The sequence below is a fragment of the Rissa tridactyla genome, chromosome 8 (assembly GCF_028500815.1).
Source record: "Rissa tridactyla isolate bRisTri1 chromosome 8, bRisTri1.patW.cur.20221130, whole genome shotgun sequence".
Lineage (NCBI taxonomy): Eukaryota > Metazoa > Chordata > Aves > Charadriiformes > Laridae > Rissa > Rissa tridactyla.
In genome coordinates this window covers 6894970-6915758 of record NC_071473.1, presented here as the reverse complement: position 1 = coordinate 6915758, position 20789 = coordinate 6894970, and the positions used below count along the sequence as shown (strand labels likewise).

At 42.7% G+C, this 20789-nt stretch overlaps 2 protein-coding genes across 27 annotated transcripts in view; one reads left to right on the top strand and one right to left on the bottom strand.

The window, feature by feature from the left end:
• Positions 1 to 438: 438 nt before the first annotated feature.
• CIAO3 (cytosolic iron-sulfur assembly component 3) lies at positions 439 to 14552 on the bottom strand. 2 transcript variants are annotated; one of them, XM_054212494.1, is made up of 11 exons: positions 14424 to 14552; positions 12824 to 12919; positions 11129 to 11272; positions 10665 to 10797; positions 10127 to 10261; positions 9667 to 9785; positions 8423 to 8552; positions 8138 to 8210; positions 4716 to 4853; positions 3508 to 3665; positions 439 to 2451 (listed from the first exon to the last, which is right to left on the bottom strand). In XM_054212494.1, exons 1-11 carry the CDS (start codon positions 14487 to 14489, stop codon positions 2213 to 2215), a joined length of 1431 nt encoding a protein of 476 aa, XP_054068469.1. In that variant the 5' UTR covers positions 14490 to 14552; the 3' UTR covers positions 439 to 2212. The 2 variants fall into 2 exon arrangements, with proteins under 2 accessions (XP_054068469.1, XP_054068470.1); XM_054212495.1 differs by lacking the exon at positions 14424 to 14552 and adding an exon at positions 13106 to 13238.
• Positions 13624 to 20789, top strand: part of LOC128913997 (mesothelin-like) — a 78719-nt gene continuing 71553 nt past the window's right edge. For 16 of the 25 annotated variants that reach the window (XM_054212484.1, XM_054212480.1, XM_054212475.1 and 13 more), the window contains exons 1-2: positions 13624 to 13761; positions 17179 to 17291. The gene's annotated coding sequence lies outside the window, so the exon portion shown is untranslated. Of the gene's footprint in view, positions 13762 to 14638; positions 14738 to 15455; positions 15581 to 17178; positions 17292 to 20789 lie in introns of those variants that run through there. The other 9 variants (XM_054212488.1, XM_054212477.1, XM_054212466.1 and 6 more) reach the window with 8 other exon arrangements.

Below are 20789 nucleotides of genomic sequence, written 5' to 3'. Positions count from 1 at the left end.
GCCTGTTCTGAGCAGAGCACCCTTTGGCGGCTTTAGGGGTGTGCGTGTTGGTAGCCTGGTAACTGGAGGTGAGACAAAGAGTTCGCCTCCCTCCCCCTAGTTATTTAATTTGCAGCTAATTTATCTTTATGTATTTGTGCACTTCTGGCCTGATGTGCATGTTGTCAACAGAAAGAGAGTGTGTTTCTCTCGCACTGACGTTTATGGTCTCAGCACTTCAGCGCACTGGACTTGACTTTGCATTAGCAGTGGTGTCTCTTGCTGCAGATAAAAATGGTGTGGTTTAGCGTAACGCCGTGCGTTACACATCTATGCATGGAACAGGGCAGTCACTGAAACTACCGACTTGCTTGTAAAATGAATAGGGTGGGGAGGGGGAAGCACTGGGACATTCTTGCCTTATGAACACTGTGAATTCACTAATTGATCAGCAACACCTGAAAAATGTAAAGCTTTTAATTAAAACCATTAAAAAACCCATCCTTTACACTGTTGGTTTACTTTTAAGAAAGAGCGGAGGGGGCTTTGAGAAGGACACAGGCAAGTACTGCCAGAGAAGCCGTCACAAGAGGCAGGTCAAGGTCTGACAGCTTTGCTTTTGACAGCCCTAAGCTCAGGGTGGGCAGTAACTGGGTGAGGGTTATCTCTGACGAGGGTCCGGGCAAGGTTTCAGTCTGGGCTAGATGCAGTAACCACCTCCATCTCTCTGCGTTTACTCTGAAGGAACAAAGCAATGCGGCAGCTTTGTTTTCAGTTTTCATCCACTTAACTCTTACTTTCCGCACAGTCCTTCTTCCTCACAGAGCAGGAACTGGAAAAGGGAGAAATACTGAAGTGATTCAATAACGCAATTTTTAAGTTCACGTTCACGCAGCTACAGCAGTCACGAGGAGAGATTCCACATCTGCCAGCGTCCCTTCCCCTGGAGTTCAGGTACAGCTGCCAATCCTCTCATTGCTGCCTTCCCCTCCCCATACGCATTGTCACTCCAGAAAAACTGATATTCAGATTAAACAGACCAACAGAGAGTTATTCATTCAGTTGTTTTTCGGTGAATAGTTCTGAAAATACCCGTATGTAAAGATACAGATAGCAAGACAAACACACGTCATCTCCAGTAACAAAAGACCAAATCTGTTTCACATCCATCTGTCTTCTGGCAAGGCATCGTCATACGCTGCGTTAAACCAGATGTGTCTTTACTAACCTCTTGGATTGTTCTGGTAAACTACTTCTTGTAATGATTACATCTCACAGCCGCCTTCTATTAACTTTTGTGAAGTAACACCTTTCAGAAACACCAAGGACTTTGTCCTTCATTGGAAAGAAAGCTGGCAGCAAATTCTTACTTCAAACACTGTAAAAAATTGTTTTCTCTGAATTTACGGATATTATCCATCAGTAATGGGCTGCTGAGGATAGGGCAGATGTGACAATTCTGTCACTCTCTCTACTGTGTATTTAGGGAGAGAAAGGGATGTAATTGCACACAGTTAGAGACAATTGTTGTAATTAAAGGGGAAAAAAAAATCACTAGCTTTTTCTTCTTAAACATTCATTCAATTCACATTTCAGCAGGCAATAAAACAGCCCTAGAGATGATGCTTCTCACGTGATCCCAGGCTGCTGGTGCCCACCCCCTCTGACAGGGTAAAGATACTGCAGCTGGACCTCAAGGGCAGCCAGTCAGGGGCAGTGAAATGGAAAAACAGAACCCAAGGTCTAATTAGACCATTTATAACTAAATAAGGATGTCCTGACAGAGACAGCCATAAAACTTCGTGCTGTGAAATACAGCAAGGCCTGGATGAGTAATACTGTCATCTAGCATAAAGCTCATCTCGGTGAGGCTACAGCCTACTGCGACCCCAATCCTTCAGTACCTTAAATTCATCAGTTCTGGCAGGAACAGGGTTGTAAGGGCAGTTCGCATTCAGTCCTCACAGACTGGGCAGAGGCTAGGATGCATTACTGCTTCTTTTGACATGTTTTAAGTAGTGCTTGGTTTTTATTTACATCACTTCAATAATTATAAAGCTGTAGGAATCAACATTGCCTGCCTATGTGCACATTACCTTCTGATCCCTAACGAGAGTCAGAATTGCAAACTCCCAGTGATGGGACAGAACTTGAACTGTCTTTTGAGAATCTTAAATATGATTGAGTTAAAAAGGCACTGAGTATCTGTATCTGGGCTTCACAGCGTCCGTCTTCACCATTTGATGTTAAATCCAGTGTTTGTTTTCTCCACTGCGTGGTACTCTGTATGCAAAGCTTTCGCAGCCTTTTCTGACTCCGCGCCACCCAGCCACCGCTCGTAGAGTTCATTTACAGTCCGGTTCTTCTCTGGAATTTCAGTCTTAAGAGACTCATACAACCTCTCAACTTGCTGAAGCTGGTCCTTGCTGGATTCACCATCTAGTTTGATCTGACCACCTCCATTTAAACAGCCTATGTGCAACAAAGTGAGAAAATGTCACTGAGTTTAGAAAGCACCTCAGCTTTATCAGAAAAAAAAACCCAACCCCAACTATAGCTAATTTACTCTGCACCTGCAAACAGTTACAGAAATGAAAACACCATTATAATTGTGGTTTACTCCCCAGTTATCTAACCCCAGCAGGGCGGGCTGCAGCCCTGGAGCGGAGATCATTGGCCCGGTGTGTCCCAGTGCTGCTCCAGCCTGCAGCCAGCTGCGAGCGAGGGCTGCCAAGGCAGGCTGGGACGTGCCGGGGAGACGGAGACGAGACGAAGCAGGGAGCTCTGGCTCTCATCCTGTGCCTCCAGAAAAGGGCCAGAAGGCCATCCAGGTGAGAGCAGCCTTGGAGTCTCAACTGAAGGTAGGATAAACATCTCTGGGACAGGTTCTGGGTTTGCTGTTGAGGCAGAGGAGCACTATGAGTTGAGCTACGCAGCCTGTGGTGGCCCTAAGCCGGGGGTATCCTGGTGCTGAGCGGCCCCTCGGGGACAGAGCAGTTGCTGAGAGTGCTGAGAGTGGCAGCTCGGCATCGCTTCAGGCTGGGGCCAAGCTGCCCGTGTGTTCTGCTTGCAGAGTCAGAGAGAAGGAGGAGGCAGAAAAAGGAGGGCTTGCACAAAGTGGAAAAGGGAATCAAATAGGTGGAAAGAGACTTTCTTCGCCAGCCATAGCAAGCGTTCTCTGCAAGTGTAACAGTCAATTTTGTGCAATTTTAGAGGAAGTCTCCTCATGTACCAAAGCGCTCAGAAAACCAGGTGAAACTCCTTGAAAGCACTAATTATGCCAATTTTGTGCAACGGAATTTAACTGTAATTACTTAAATCCTGAAGAATTCCTAGCTTCTAGGTAGGAGAACATACACACAAACAACTTTGACATTCTGATGCTGTGACTATCACATCTCAGGAGTCTGAAGGCTTTGCCACAATATTCAGCATGTGAGGAACTGCCTATTGTCCTATTTTAGGTATGATTTCCTATAGCTTCTTACAGTTAGGGATTGTAACAGTGAAATCCCTGTGCAGTCTTACCTGATGGGCAGGCCATGACTTCAACATAGTGATAGGGCGATTTCCCTCGCTTCAGCTTTTGCACCAAGTTCTGTATGTTTCGAAACCCGTACGCCAAAGCAAACTGGAGCAGGATTACTCCATCCTTCTCCAGTGTCACCTCCTGGAAGTCCTTGTTTCTGAGGAACAAGAGCAGAGAAAACATCTCATCCAAGTTAACTTCTATTTTAAACTTCAAGGAGCCCTGTGCTAAAACAAAGTTCTTTGTGAAATCTTATTTGAGAAAGCTGTCCTAGTTCTTTGCCACCCAAACAAAACAGATGAAGGAACTGATCCTTTTCCAGTCTTGTTTGAGGACCTGCCACCTGAACTGAGTTTGCTGAAGAACACCTGTGGTGAATAAATCCTTAAAAGGATTTAGGCTCTAAATGGAGCCTAAACAAAAGTTTCATTGTGATAGATAGGCCTTCTGAGTTGGCTTCAGCCAACTTATACATTAGTGAGGCCACTAAGGAAACTTTGACATTGTAGTGGGTCGTAAAACCCAGGAACAAACCAGTATTGAAGGCTTCCAGACTCCTAAGGTTAGTGGAAATAGCTGTTCCTGATCAAAGAGTAAGTAATTTGATTTTTATCAAGTATTTCATATTGAGACTCAGGGGGACTGTTTCTTCTGCTTCCTAGACCAGAGAATCCTAAACATAAATATTGCTAATCAGGGATATAATTCATTAAAAATGGTACCTTAATATTATAACCGGGAAACTAGAAGGAACCTCAGCTGAATGAGCCTCTATGCCCAAACTAAAATGACTTGCTGTCTTTAAAACAGAGCCCCAAAGCCCTGACACAAGATTTTCTGTTCTCTGATAGCTAGATTAGTAACAAATCTACTTTATTGGCCTGATTGCAGGTGAGGAAGCCCAGACCCAGGCAAGCTCTGTCTTCTAAATTAACTCTAAAAATTGTCTGCAACTTGATACTGGGAAAATCCATCAGGCCAGAATGAAGTGTGTGGGTGGTGAAGGGGCTAGAAGTCTCCAAGGGGAAGGCTGCATGGAGTGCTGGCTGATTTATTGCCCAGCAACTGTGGGCGTGAGAAGCCAGTTCCCATGCCTTGAAGTAAAATGTTTAGCCTTGCAAAGAAAGTTTCAGCCCATCAGCAAGATAACAGCACAAAGGGAATTGCAATAAAAATAGCGCTTTCTGTAGGACTTTGAACTTCTTACTTTAAAGGTTTGTACTGAATTGTATCCACTTGAATTCCAAAGAGCTCCTTGGCTGCATACTTGTATATGTGCTCCAAGTAGCCACCAGAACCACCTCCAGAGTGGCCCGTGAGCTCCCCTTCTGCAGCACTACTAAACCTGGGGGAAAGGAAGAAATAAGCAGTTTTAGGGGAATCTTTGATAAAACAGAACAGCCAGCACAAACGCAAAGCTCCGGGGGACTGAAAAGCAACACATCACACCACAGACCTGCTCCCTTTGAGCTCCAGGCTCTTCCCTTTCTCCTGGGAACCAACTATTTATAGCCTCAGAGCCCAGCAGATTTAACCCTGTGCTGCCCAGCATCCTTGGGGTCAAGTTCAGTGGAAATACTGTCACATGCCACAAGGCCTGACCCAGGCACTGCCAACTGTCTGGGAATGTTTGTGTTAGAGCCATTACCTGACGTGTGTATTTTGTTAGCTTTCTGTTTAATACCTCTGCAAACATCCCGGGTTACACTTAGAAATGGGAGGAGGGAAATAATGAAGCATTGGTGGTACGGGTCTGTGCAATCTCTGCTTCTCCTGGGGAACACAACCTAGCAGAAGTCCTGTCTTGGTCAAGAGACATCTCATCAGTGCTAAAGCTTTTCTGCAACATCAACAAAAGCAGAATTCATTCTTGAAAGCTCTGGTTCTGTGTTACGAGCCATTCTTTGAAACCAGCTACTCTACATGTGGTTGCTGGGACACGAGAGGATGCTTCTGGGAGGTATCAGTGGGATGATCACAAGCACAGAGAGATGAAATCCGTTTGCTGTGGCATCATGTGCTTAAAGTTAAGTGAAAAAAGGTGAGCAAACCTAACCATGCCAGGACATTTGCTCCATACACGGCTGTCCTTAACAGGATCCTGGTTTAAGTTCAACACATTTTTGGTGTTGAACAACGACGTTAACATAAGTTCTGTAACTCCAGTTCTGCACAAATAATTCCATCTCTCCGACATGCCAAAACACAACCAACTATTCAGAGGTCAAGCTGTTTCTCGAGAATAGCTCACCAGATGGAAGCCACAACAATAGCTTTTGTTATGAGAGAATAACAAGATGAGGGATCTGCTTAGGAGCGCTCGTCAGGCAGTGACACTTGCATTCTCCTGCTAACAGCTGCAGAAGGGAAAACACTTGAATTCCGGCCAAGCAGTTTCAAGTCAAATTGAAGATGTTGCCTCTCGCAGATAAAATCTTAGGCTTTGCAAGAACTGCAGAAGGCAACACTTTAGCCTGCAATCACCCTCAGAAACTATTTTTAATTTGATCTTGTTTACAGGAACTGAGCTTCATTAACAAAACGTTTCAGTGTGTCTGGCCTCACGTACTGCTACTCTCTTAAAACAAGGCTGCCAGTAAGCTCCAGTGCTGGCCTGGAGCAAACGGTTATACCAGCAAAAGTCCTGGGATTTCTGGCACTTTACCTCATTCTTGCTGCCAAATGTAATAACCTCTTAATGGGCTTTTCCACGTGCTGGAGGATAAAGCAGAACAACAGCCATTGGACTGCTGATGTGAAAGCTCCAAGTTCTGAGGAATACGTGCTGTTTGTAACCAGTCAATTTACTGAGTATGTTAAAGCGAGCAAAAGGTTATAGAGGCGCTTTATCACCACAGGCATGAGGCCTGGCGCTCAGAATGTACTCCTAAGAAGTTGGCCAGAGATTTTTATCAAGTAATTAGACATTCGGTTCTATGTTATAACTGACACTTCCATAATGTCATTTCCTAAGGGAACCCAAACACTTCAGAATATTTTTTTCTCCTCAATTTTCTGTTAGCGATATAACAAAAAAGCAGGTAAAACAGAAGTACCTGTTTACACAGGCAGCTTTTGAAGTTGTACTTTTGGGACTCACCCATGCAGACATTTATTACAGCTGAGAATACTTTTCCTTTTTGAAGCGAAAGCAATCCGCGCATATGCTATGTCAGAAAAAGACACTTAATCCTGGAAAAAGTGGGCACAAATAGACCTGTGCTAGCAAAAGCATTATGTGAAACCTACACCTACTGATCCACTGAAATGTAGTAGAAGGAAACCAAGGCTCTGGGCACGCACGTTATTTTAAATCACTTTTTTAAATGAAGTATCCCTTAAATGAAATGGAATGAATAGCAACAGACCATCTCTACATCCCTTTTTCCTTCTTTTCAGAAGCACAGGAGCGACCATTGTTTATAACAATTAAAACTAATCTAGGAAAGAGGCCTCGTGTAAAGATACTTCCCTTCACACCCCTGTCAACACACACGTGCTGACTGGACAATTCTTGAGCAAAGGCTGCCAACGGCACTTAGTTGTACTAGAGAAACTTGAAGCCTATTTAGAAATAAACCAAATTTCAAAACAAGAGTATCACATCTGCGAGGGGTACAACTGAAAACAGACTAGTGTCGCATTCTACTCATGCGCTAGATGCTTCGTATTTGGGGTATCAAAATCTCTCATAAAAACTTAAGGTACCTGAGCTGTAAATTTTTGAACCATGTGCTTAATTATCTTTTATAATTCTTTGAGGTTGCCAGACATGTAGCCTTTCTGTTTATTAATGTGCAAAGCGCTACAAAGACATTTCTTTTAAACTGAAGCAAAGAACACTATGTTTTAGCATTCAGAGAGGAACGACCGCTGCATGTCAATTTAGATGAGTAAAATGTGACTTTAATGTTTCCATAGTCGCTTAGATCTCTGTTCAGTTGTCACTTAACCAGATGTTACTCTTCAGTTGAAGCAACTAAAGCCTCATCTGGTTTGCACGTGTTTTAGATCTCATTTTTTTTTTTTACAAATAAAGACTCCTACAGATTAGCTGAGTGACCTAAATATTTCTTATTTATGCTTTAATTCTGGAATCCTTACGGTAGCTCCGATAACTAGGAACAGAGACAAGCAAACTGAGCACAGTGCAATAACGGGCTTTGTTTTAGCGAACTCTTCTACCACTGATCTAGATTCTCTCACTTTTCAAAGTTTGCAGGTAGATTTTTGTGGGATTCCACCAGCTATACTGAGAGTAACAGTAACTGAAGTAAATGACTGTCATGCAATTTGTACTCCTCTGCACAATTATTTTGCCATTATACTCTTACTGAGCTAATTCTAGCAATCCTACTGATTTACAGTGAGAGCTGCTAATCCTTGGACTACTAAAATCTAGAACAAATAGCGACAGGTTCTCCAAAAGTGGAAATTCATCGTATTCTGTAGATTAACTATTTTAATGCACAACTGGACTGATTCAAGTGTCAGAAGAAAACAAATCAAATGCAAACACACGCAGCTTTGTGTAGAACAGTAGTGGAAAGGCAAATTGTGTTGAAGAACTCTATAAATACTAGATGAGGAAGAACATGACTGAAGATGCAAATGAGATTTTGTTCTTACATGGCATCCAAAGGAGCAGGATCTACATCTGACAGAGATACTCCTTCTTGTTCCAACAACTTTAGCACTTCTCCTAAAACAGAACCCAGAGATATAAAAAGTTCTTATTTTGTAGATAAATGAAAACATCTGCAATCTTTAACACGACCTGATTTGCATTATCGTAATTATACAGCAATATCCATACACTATGTCCTCTATCAGAGACAAAGGGTTATTAAAACTAGCAAACGCCTTGCTCTGAGGCTTCCAGAAATTATCTGGACTACCTCTGGCTCTGCTTACCTGTGGTGATTACACAGTCCACATCACGAGTTTGGTACTCTTGGCTGAAAAAGTCTGGCCTTGAAGCCTCCAGCTTTTTGTCGTAACAGGGCATCACTGTTACATGGTATATCTGGTCAGGTGTTAAGTGCTGGAAGAAAGACAAAGCTGTGCAGCTGGATTGGCCAATATCAAACCTATCTTGAGGGAGATGTTTTCTAGGTACAAATGAGAATCATGAAACTAATGCCACCATGCCTCTGGAAATACTACCCACTATTACTGAATACTTATTTTTATTTTTGTGTGTATATATATACATACACACACCTTTATATACATGCTAAATTACTTCTCTCATAGAACCCAATTTTAGTTTGTAGCAAGTGTCAGCAGTATGGTCTTTTACAGGTTTCCCCCCACCTCCTTTTGCTAGCGCAGATGATCCAAAGTCAGTCAGTGAAGTGAATTCCCAACTACGCAGTTAGAGAATACGCTTCCTCCACGCTACTAATTCCCAGCCGTTGATGTGGAGTCAGACAAAAACCTCATGACCATCCAAGAAATAAGCACAGGCCAAGGAAATAAGTCATTGACTCAAGGCCATTGTTTCAGTATCTTGTGCCAAATATTCTTAGTAGCTGCCAAAATTTGTAACAAGTATGCAGATGTCAGCATTTACTTAATGCAAGTGTTAAACCACTGCTTGTTAATGGACAATAAATCATGCAATCAGAAGTGGTGCTTAAGTTTCTTACTGGACAAATCTAGGCTATTAGTATAACCCTAGTCTTTAAATATCAAATTTACATTTGGAAAGTTTCCAAAGGTTAAAGACTCAGAACAGAACTAAGTCAAACTGAAACAGAACATTAAGTTGGGAACAAGCAAGTAATTTTTAGACAAGACATGATCTGCACGTATGCACTGACTGCAGTTTTGTCTTTGGATAACTTATTTTAAGTTATTCACCAACTTTAAACAACACGAAAATACCACACACAGGCAAGATGGGAGCACAAAGACACAGAAAACTGAGTTTCTCTAGCCTTCCCAAATAACATGCAGAGGTTGGTGTTACTGCCTTAGTTGATAACTTTTCATTAGATAAAATAGAAGTGAGAACGATGCTGCCTTTGCTGGCTTCTGCAAGATAATTTTTACCTTTAAACTCTAACGTGTAACATGTAGCAAAAAAAAAAAATCGGCTTAAAGCGTTTGATTTTAGCAATTTGCCATGAAGCACAGTATTGTCAGACCCCTACCTGCTGTTCTGCAAAATGGCCCTTGATCAAGGAGCCCATGACCTGCTGTGGAGACTTGGTGGTACTGATATAAGGAATGATGAAACTGCCATGGGTTTTCTCTGCGTAGCAAATCCAACCTGGTAAGAGTGTAATTAGCAAATTAAATTAAAAAAATAACAAGCAGCCCAACAACTCTGCCCACCCTGCCATCGACCCCAGGCTCAGTACCCATTAATAACCATTTTCAGCGTCGCTTCAGCACAAAAAACAAAGGACATGTAACTTTAGAGATCATTAGATAACTGTATAGATCATTGCTGTTATTAACACCAAGATCTCTTTGCATTGTGAAGAGAGTAATCCTCTAAGTTAATTTATCCATTTAAACTTTTCTGATGAGCTTTTTGATTTTTTTTTTTGTTCTAGTGTACTATTCGTATGCCGTTTTATTATTTCCATAACCAACTTAATACCGTACCTGGACAGGCAGAAGCTAGCATTGGCAAAGCCTTTTTGTCTTCAGATTGCTTTCGAAAGCGTTTTACAAACTCTTGTTGGCTCTCCAATAGGCTGAAGTTTCTTGAAAAAGTTGTATCAAAAACATAGTGCACACCTAGGCAGTACAGCATCCATGTTAAAATTCACAAGAAAGACATGGCAAACGACAAGAAAAAGCCTCCAGTCAAACAGGAGCCAAGCTTATTTATGTCTTATTTACAGGTATCAGCTTCTGCAGTTAAGAGTGAACCTTTTTCCTTAGCACGTCAGCACAGTAAGACGAGCAAAAGTGACAGGAGGACCGCAAATATAAACTTTAAAGTTCCTTCCTTCCATCACTCCAAGTTTATTATGCAACTGAAGTTGTAGACAGTTAGCATTTTAGCTAATGGCAATTACGAAACATTATGAGTCCATGGGGAGGTTAAATCACATCAACCTTGTCCACTCATAACAGTTATGCTTAACGTATATCCCAGCCGTCCCCTCTGTGATTAACAGAACGCAATACCACTTGCCTAAACTCTTTAAGAACGCAGTCAGCTTCTTTGCTGTTTCCAGAACACCCATTTTACATCTTGCAGCTAGTGAAGCTCTGGATTGTGGTGAAACAGAAACCACCACCAATTTCTGCTCATTGGGAGCGGCAGTCTTTGAAAAAACCAAACAAACAACAACATTGTTCAGGCAATATTAATACGGCACGTGCAGAACTTTCAGCACGTTAGAACATCAGAAAGTATCTCCCAGCTTAACTCTGAAGTCGGTAAATTACCACGTTAAAGGTCTTTTACAAACCCATGATTACTTTTTAAAAATCGGAAAAAACACAACAGTGCACTGAGAATGTCCTCAGATCCTTCAGATCTTTGAAAGTAATTTTTACGTGCGCTGTTTCCACGCATGCATCTGCAGACACATCATACCAATCTATTAAACCTTCCAAACTCTGCAGCCTACCTGGCCATGGCTTGTCACCTACCTTGTTAAAATTCAGCATTTTGCAGAGCTCTTCATGGCTCTGTTGAGTGATTAAAACACTCTCTGCTGATGTAATGCAGCCACTACAAGCTAAACAGTCATTCAGAGTAATTTTAGCCTTTTCCAGTTTTTGTGCTCCTCCATCCTATAAGGAAACAGATTAGACTCAGTTCTGATCACAGTGTAGAATTAGGTAGCAGTTTTCCCACCTTTACTATGTTTTGTAACGAAGATGTTGCCCTTTTTATGGCCTCTGTTTATCATTAAAAAAAAGTGTATTCTATTTTTAGTATGATGAGGAAGAAGACTAGTATCTTTGAAGCCTGCTGCTTTTAATGGGATTATTTGGCACACAGATGCAAATATGCTGAGGAACTTCAGGAAAATTTTAGCAAGACCAAGAACATAACTTTCATCAAATACAGAACAGTTGCTTAGGCCCCAATTATTTGTGCTATCACACAAACGTGTGGACTACCATTGCTCCGAAACACTGAAATTATCCTATCCCAGAAGCAAATAGGGTCTGTCTTGCTCACTTTTTCAACTTGTGGGTGGCTGATACGCTACAGATTGCAGATGCTATTTCAACCACAAAACTGTAGAGCACAGAGGTCCTAAGCCTTTAAGCACCAACCTCCAGTGTGCACTGAGTGTTACCCTGGAGAAAGCAGGCCAGCTTTGTCACCTCTGTCAGACGCTGGTCGTGTTATTGAATAGTACTGGAGCTGTTTCTTCACAGGAACTTGAATTTCACTCCTTCTAAATAGATTGTGTAACCAGGCTACAAGCTCGCTAACAATTGATACTGAGCGTTCTGCAATCCTTCTGCGTGCAAAACTCACATGGATGCTAATGGGAAAACTGTATGGCAGCGTATCAAAGACAGTGTGTGGCTTGCTGCTGGAAGGAAATATTTTTCACGATATTTGACCTGAATAAGTCAGTTTTCCCATGAGACTCTCCTCTTAAATGTCACCTCTCAATGAAGTCAGAAACAGACTGAGCAATTAGGTAGCATTAAATTAAAATTTTAAAATAAGAAACCAGACTCCTTTGGAAGTGCTGTATCCCCCTTTTTGAAGTCAAAAGGTCATCATCTGCCTAAAGTTAAAAGTACCATTTCTAGATGAATTCCCAGCTTGATTAACTAAGAAATGCTAACCTTTTCTGCGTAAACAGGAAAATCGTTCTGCAAAACTTGGCATTAATTTTGGAAGTGGGAGGCTTATGAATTCTATAGTCTATTTAACAAATACTTTGAAATATTATTAAAAAAATCAGAGCAAAATTTAAGAGTATCTAATTGAATCTCTTTGTGAGCGCTCTGCTGTATGACATAGTGCATTATGAAAAGACATTGTCGCAAATAATCTAGGATTTGCTAATACTTAAGTACTGGCAGCAAAACAGACTTCTCAGATTATCTGCTCTTATCCAGAAAATCATCACTAGTTAATGTCAGTGTTTCAGAGCATAAGAGACTGACATAAAATTGGAATTACTGCTTATAAAACTGAGCAATTAAAAAGTTGGACTTTGGAAAAAAGATACGAGAATCCTGACAGCAATAGCGACACTTTTCTAACATCTTGGTCCTCTGAAGCATTAAATAGCTGTAGACTATTCAAATACTTAACAATATACTCATGTCTTCTGGATATTTTACACAAGAATGAAGAAAAATCACACATACCTGATTGATCTGAAAATAGCTTCCATCTGCTTCAATTCTGATCTTAGCTGCTGCTTTTCCAGGCTTTTTTTCCACTTTTACAGGTTTGATACATTCCTGATAGAGAAATGAAGCCGGAAAGTGAGAAGATGTGTGGAAGAGGTAAATATAACATAAATTAGAATGATCAAACCCAAACACTAGTTCTATAGTGAATGCCGATTACTGTCCCTTAAGCTATGCTGGATTTACTTACAGCATCTATAACCACCAAGGGAAAATGTAAAAGCAAAAACTTCTTACCCCTTTTTTACAGAAGGAACACTTTTCCAGCATCATACCAAAAACAGAAGACAATTTTGATATTCTTTCTGAAGAACACAGCTATGTTTTACGGAGCCCTGAAAGGAACAGAGGTTTGCCTGCGCAGTCCTCCTCTCTAAAATCTTATGGTTGATCCTGCATTCTTCATCGCAAATTTTAACTGATGGAGGCGTGGTCACTGCAGTCAACATGTGGCTCGTGCCAATGAAGTTTCATTTAATGTCGAAAGGACTCTGACGACCTCAGATGGACTGCTTCCAGTTTTCTGTATTGTTCTGTGATGAAGTCTCAAGGGTGTTTTTGCATTTTGTGGGATTTTTATTGTTTAGGCACCTTATGACTCCTTGTCCTACTTCGGCAGCTACGGTTCTCTTTGCCTTTTACCATTCTTCCTCTGCAAACATTTTCAGTTTGCCCCCCACCCCCAAATTAATCCAGCTTTACTACATTTTGCAAGATTCAGAGACTAGTAGGAACAACTCATTATGATTCTTCAGTTATGCTCACTGAATAAAACCATGATCTCTACTTGAAACAGAAAAGCAGATCATACTATTTACATGAAAACTTCACTAGGAAACTGCAAGGAGAGTTAATGGGAGTTGCTATGCCCCATTCCACTGATCTCATTTCAGGTAAGTTTTTCTGCTGTATGTGTCAGCAAGTAAGTCCAGGATTACTATTTTGTACTTTTGCTAGTGCTTCCAGACTTCTAAAGGAATAGTCTTGACCTGTCCTTGCTGCTCACTCTCACCTCTCTGCCATGCCGGCATAAGCATCTGTGCGGATCAGTAGTGTGCAAGGGAACTTGTTTAGGTTCAAGCTTTCTTTTTGGGGGCTCTACATTAAGATTTAATAGGGCAGTTTCCAGATCGGGCTGGGAATGACTGACTGGCTGCTGGGCCAAGATTTCTCTCTTCAGCTGCTTACAGAGGCTTGCACCGATCAGCTGCCCTCTCCGTTCTCTGCACACTGGCTGGAGAAGACAGCGAGGGATCTCCGTGGTTTTTTCCTTTTACCATTTTATTTAACAGCACCCGAAGGACAGCTGAAAGGGCCGGCCTCGGACCCTTTGCCCCCGTGCTGTGCCGCCTCCCTCACGCTGCCAGGCCCTGTCCAGGCCGAGAGCCGCTGTCCCGGCCTGGGGCTGTCACCCACCTCCCCTCAGCGCCATCTCCTCACCCTCCCCAGGCGGCGCTGGCGGGGCGGGAGCGGGCCCGGGCCACCCCTTACAGAGCCGCGCCCTGTCCCCCACCGCCCCCGGCCCTGACCCTGGCAGCCCCGGGCCCGCACCCACCTGGGAGGGCCCGATATAATCGTCCAGGTCCGTCAGCTGCAGCACCCCGCTGAAGGGAGACGCCATCGCAGCCGCGCCGCCGCCGAGCGCGGCAGCCAGCGGGGGGAGGCGGGGGCTGCCACACTGTCGTAAAAGGGGAAAGGCCACACTGCCGGAAAGGAAGGCGGCGTGAGGGCGCGTGCGCGGAGCGGGCTGTGAGGGAGGGGGTGGCCATGATGGCGGGCGAGGTGGCTGGGGCAGGGTGCTCCGCCAGCAGGCTGTGTACAGGGTATTTGTTGATTTATAGGCCACGGTGGAAAGTGTATTAGACTGAGGTAAGCTGTAGGCGCTATAGAGAGGGAGGTATCCCGGCCCTTGGCCTCATAAACAGTGTGAGACGTGTGCTGGGCATCTTGTTCTTGGAGAGAGTAGGTCCTCAGAGCCCTTGAGCGTGTGGGGGTGGCCTAGATACCCATCACCCTTCTTGGGACTGCTCTCTCACAAGGGTGGCAGCTGGTGAGGTTCCTGCATGTGTGGCAGAAGGATTTAAAGCTGTAAATCGTGAGCAGCCGCTGTGTTCATGCGGATGCATGATGTTTTGTGTGTTAGAGGTTCAAAAGCTCAGAAATGATTAGTTCTTGGGAAGAAACAATTTTATTGACATGAGAAGCAGTGGAGGAAGTGGTGTAACAATTTGTCAAGGTTGCTGGTAAGGCTGTAGTGGTGTCTAGTTGAGAACTTGGCACCTTGATTGCAGACCCTGCTTGGAGATTTCTCTATGTCAGCAGTGTTTCAAGGAAAGCCTTGCAAATTTGGGCTCTTACAAAGTGCAACCTAATGTATATTAACAGGAGCTTTATTTAACAACAAAAAAAAAAAATCTTTGCAGTGCCTTTAGAAGTACCCTGATGGAAAGTGCGAAGTGCAGTGTGCCGTTAATAAGCAGAGCTGTATGATAGTTTTTTCCAGGCATACCTGTAGGCAGAATGCAAGGAGAAACTGGTAGTGTCTAGGGCCTGATGTTGAAACTGCTGTTGGGCTTTGTCCTTGCAGCTTCAAGAGCTCTGTTTAAGGTGTGGAGACGGGGCTCTGGGCAACGTACTTTACCAACAAATGCACCAGACTCTGCGGATTTCTAGATGACTTTAACGTCCTGCAATTGCACCTCTAGATTATTGGTAAGAAGGGATGAGCTCTGAAGAAAGTAAATGTCGTGTTGATTGAAGCGTTGTGTAGCTTTCTTTGTCCTAGAATGCCTTATCATTTAGGGGTAGGATATAATCTTACAAAACGGTGTTTAGTAGCCAGAGGGGGAGAACACAGTAAAAAATCTGAAACGTGTGTTTTTTCATATATGTTGTTGCTCTTCCGGTTACAGGAGGTGCTGAAATAAATATTAAGGCACCTAATCAGTTCTGAGTCCACAGAGACTGTCCACAGAGACAATGATCCGTTCAAGGATCTGGAATAATCGTTCCACCTCCTGATAGCTTTCCCATAAGCCCATTTGGAAATGTTTTACTAGTGGAGTAGACTCCCAAGGGAAGGAGTGAAAGTCATCTGCAAAGTGGGTTACAATTGGATTGTCCAAAGCACTGAGGAACATGCGCTGTGCGATAGTCCTGCCACTCCTTCGCAGTGAACTAAGTGTGACCCACTGTGACTTTCCAGTTGACCCTATATGCGGTATTTTGTGCAGTGTTACTGAGTTTACAGCAGAGTTTATGCCAGGACGTTCCACTGCAAAATGTGGCACATAATTACTTTCATGTGATAAGCTACTATTTTCTATACAGTGGGAGAGAATTTGCTGTGAGGCAGACAAGGAATAACCTTTTTGTATGCTTTTGCTATGCAGATATAAGCCTTTTGGAAATTGTTTGTATCCTAAACAAAGGTAAGGGTGTCAGTACTAGGAAAAACTTGATGGTAACTCCTGAGTCCTCTTTCACTCACCTGCTGATGGCTGTTGTGAATAACCTGCTTCAAGGTCTAACCCAAAATTAGGTCCCAGCAAATCTTTCAGGCTCTGAGCACTTAGTTCCTACGCAGAAAAAATGATACGAGAATTAGGTACGTTCACACAAAATTATGTGGAGTTGCTCATTCAGTAATTACATATTAGAGACTTAAGCCATACAGCAATGCTTGGATCCTGTTAGCTGTTCCCAGGCAGAGTGCAGGTGGGATTGTGCACGAGCCTGGCCCTGATCTGTACAGAGATAGTGGTGTCTCCGAGGCAGAGCTAGCAGCAGTGCTCGATTTTACTGTGTTATGTTGATTTCTTCTGGATTAAGGCCTATGAATGTATTAGGGACATGATTGATGACATCTTGGGCTGTGATTTGGCCTTTGTGTAGGAAATCTTAATTCCTCTGAAGCCCAGTACATGTTGTTACTAAGAATGAACTGTGGCATTGCTGATCACTCTGTACAGACTTTCAGCTCAGTACCTTAAATTTGGCATTGAAGCAAACAAGATCTTGCATGGAGGATTGTTGTATGAATTTTCCAAGATTTATATCAATCCAGTTTCCCATTCCTCTTTGGATGTCACAGGCAATCCCTAGAAAGAGGGGAAAAAAACCTACAGGTCTATTGACAAGGCAGTGTTAGAAACTAAGACAACCTGTCCTTTCAGGGCAGCCATGATGATGCTAACGAAAGGCACAGAAGTAGGACACCATTCCCGTGGGTGATGACTGTTTTAGATTATTTATTGAATTAAGAGCCTGAATTGGAGCTGATTCTATCTCTGGGAAATATCCCCATGCAGTGCAAGTAGGACCCACAGACAGGACCACTCCAAGGAGACTTTGAATTGAGTCCGGGCCTGCTTTATTCCTGCACAGTGAAGTTGGCTCCAGCCACATGGACGGCTGAGTGAAGGTAGGAACCCATAACTGATATTTTGTAGCCTGGAAACAAACTCCGTGATCACTCTCTGTCCTTTGGGTTTTTAAATTATTCTACTTCTTTGGTGCTGTTACCTGTTGAATGTGATTGTTGGCTCAGATAGGTTTTAATGTAGCTGTTATATATTTCAATTTTGCTGGAAGGTGAAAGAGCCTCATGAGCGATGTTGAATCCTTTGATGCTGGGAAATAAAAGAGGACGTGTTTAGAAAGGAACTGCATTTGTTTGGAGTTTTAAGGAAGCTGACCCATTGTTTCCAACCTTCTGTGTGGCCTGGGTGGTGCCTGCGGTTGTCATATCTCGTAATTGGACTTCACAGAAGTAGTTTGTGAATATTTCCATTTATATGAACAGAAAAACATTTTAGAATATATGGGACTTACTCACAGCCTTTCAGCAGTGACAAGCAAATTGAGTGACCTGGAAGATCTCTATGCAATTCCTGCCTAGTGGTTCTGTGTTGGTTTCAGCTAATAGACAGAACAGTAAGGGAGTCAGAGCTCAGTCCTTCCGTCTTAGAAATCCAAAATGTGGAGGTCTCAGCTGAAGCTCTAACTTTTAACTGCCATGCTGTCATAACCCTAAGAGTTGTGGTAAACTCACATTGCTTGATAGGAATCACAAGAGATGTTGGTCCCCAGCCATGCCAGATAGGTTTTGTTGATACCAGATAGCAATAAGGGCAGCTGCTGCTGGAACCAGGTTGCCCAGCTTTCGCTGGAGAATTTTTGGAGTTCAGGTCTTAGCTTTAGTAGTACTGTCCTCAGTATCGCGTCTCTAACCAGCATGCTGGGTAATGAGGTCAGATTTACCTGTGGTATAAAGAAGAGCAAACCCATCAGTACAGCTTGTGGTTCTGGATAAGCATTTAAATCGGAAGAGGCTACCAAAGGAACATCTGCAGCATTATTGTAATTAAATTAAATTGCCTATCTGGGTTTAAGTCTATTTCCTTGATCACTTTCTTGCCCCTTGCTGAGATCTCTCCTTATAAAGTTGTCTAGTATTTACCACAGCTTCTCTCTGCCTTTCAGCTCTGTTACATGTAGACAGCTGCCGTTACATTCAGAGCATAATGTGAGCTGTACAATGGAGGCAGTTCATGGTATAGACCTTCCCCTAGTACAGTGACACGAGAGTTGGAGAATACCTGGGATCTGTTAGGACTGACCTGGCGAGCACACATGTTAAACTGCCTCATGTATCTGTCAACTGTGTTATAAGATCCACACTCAAGTATTGCCAGGATTGAGAGCGTATCTTCCAGGCTGGTCAGTGTTGAGTTAATAGTCAACTGTGCCATCTCTTCTGGGGTATCGAGATCAGGAACTTTAAACTGAGAAGAAACACATGTAAAAGAGTTGTCTGAGGGCTGTGGCTACCAAGTGGCTCTAAAGCAAAGTCCTCCACCAGACAGTCAGGGAGAGAGAATGTTTTTGTGGTACCACAGATGTTTGCGGGCAGCGCGCTTTGAGAAGGAGACAAAAAGTAGGCTATGCCAGGGCAGATCCACATTTCCTTATGGAACAGTGAGGTGTGAATAGTCTGGTGCCACAGCTGTAGGGAGGATGAGGGTGAAAACCCCTTCAGTTTTATGTAAAAAGCTCTTCAGGGGAGAATGTTGGATATCCCCCTGGAAACGGGCTGTTACGTATGAGCAGGAGTTCCTTGCCTGTGAAGTGTTTAGCTTGTTAATTAGTTTAAGTATAGTCTGTACTTTTTACACTTTAAGGAGAATCTCATAAAACTGCCTGAAAACCTGTAGTTGGTTAACATTTGTTGATTTAGATCTGTCAAGGAATATTCTTTTGGATTTTCAGCTTCCACTGTCTCCTGTGCGCAGCATCCATCTGCAATAGCCCTTTCTCTTCCACCTCATCACTTCAGTTTCCTTTTTCCTCCCACCTTCCCCTGCTCTGTCTTGACCATTTTCTTGCTGCCTTCTTTTCTACACTAATCCCTTTGGTGGGGATGCCTTGGCTGAGACCGTTCGTAGGACGTTACCTGCTCCAGTCTTTAAGACCCTAAATAAAACTTCCAAATAATTATTGCCATGTTAAAAGGCTTTAGGTAAGGCTGGCTTGCAATTAGTGCTTAGCTCAGTTGTTTGTAAAATTGAATGTATGCTGAGTCTTTATCTCTCTCTACCTGTCATATTAGGTAGTAGATTTTTGTTCCAGGGATTTTTACACCTTGGGTTAGCCCAGACAGTACTGTCTGCTCTCTGGGAATTTAAATAAAAAGCAGCAGGAAGCTGAGCTGTGTAATGCTGGTGTAAATGCAATATCTTCTTTATCAAGGTGAAGATGTGGGACGTTGCCAGACTGAATGTGGTTGTGTGCCATTGTCTATCCAGTTGAAAGGCAACCTTGTTCTGAAATGTGATTCTGTAAAAGTGGTGTTGAAGTAACATTGCTCTGTTTTCTTTCTCCTCATATAAAATGGTTTATTTTGCTGAGGGGGGGAAAGGTGCTTTTTTTCTAGCTGCTCTGAAAAATTCACACGTAAAGGCTTTCAGCACTGTATTTGAAAGCAAAGCAGTCATTGCTAAAAAGTTACAGAGCGTGCTGTGCTGAGGAGGTTAGATGAATCAAGGCTTTCCCCAAGCCCTGATGGGTTTCATATTATGCGTTCCGATACAGTATCGTTCCTCACAGAATGAGGTAGATCATAAGAGAACAGGAAATGACATCAAAGCAATGGTAAAGTCTCTGGCTTGCAAGCCTTTTTGAGGCATTGTTGATAGACCAGAAACCTCTCACCGTGGTTTTGAAAGAAGATGGTTCTTTGCTATAGCGTATGTTCAAAGACAGAGAGAGGTCACTTTCTGTGATGAAAATGAAGGATTTTTAATGTGGCAGCATTTGGCAGGGAACTTGCTAATCAGAGTGAATGTCTGCAAGACACTCACATCAGCATTTCTCCTTTGAGAGCTTCAGCTGCAGAATGAATGGCAGTATTGGATTGAGCTGCTGTGGTGCAGATGGCAAATGTGAACACAGACAAGTTGTATTGTTCAAGATTTTGCTGGAAGTTGTTGAGATGCTGTGGATGTGGTAGGCTAAGATATTTTGTATGGAACAGTATGTTTATCTTCTGACTTAACTTCAAGTAAATAGGGGAATTGTGGTGAATTTTGATAATGTTGGTGCTTAGGATTAATCTAAATGTCAAAATTGGAGGTTTTCTTTATCAGTATAACTCCCTTACAAAAGCTCTTGTGTGTCTGCCTGGCATACAGTAATGGGTTGTGCTTTCACCGTTAGTAGTTAGTGAACTGGTTTATGTTTTGGGATTACAAACTTTTTAGTTTAGTTCAACCAGTAGCAACTAGTATATTTGTACCACTACCTACATTGTCAATTTGATTTAAGTACCACCAGTAAGATTGTCTGAAACAATATGAAACATACCAAGTGTGTTGTTTAACATTACTTTTATTGGTGATTGTGTAGGTAGTGTCACACCCAT

Coding starts and splice junctions, on each gene's coding strand:
- CIAO3 (XM_054212494.1), bottom strand. CDS start 14,489: ATGGCGTCTCCCTTCAGCGGGGTGCTGCAGCTGACGGACCTGGACGAT. Junction 10,798..11,128: donor AAATGCTGAATTTTAACAAG/GTAGGTGACAAG, acceptor GTTTTTTCAAAG/ACTGCCGCTCCCAATGAGCA. Junction 3,666..4,715: donor ATTCAGTACAAACCTTTAAA/GTAAGAAGTTCA, acceptor CTTGTTCCTCAG/AAACAAGGACTTCCAGGAGG.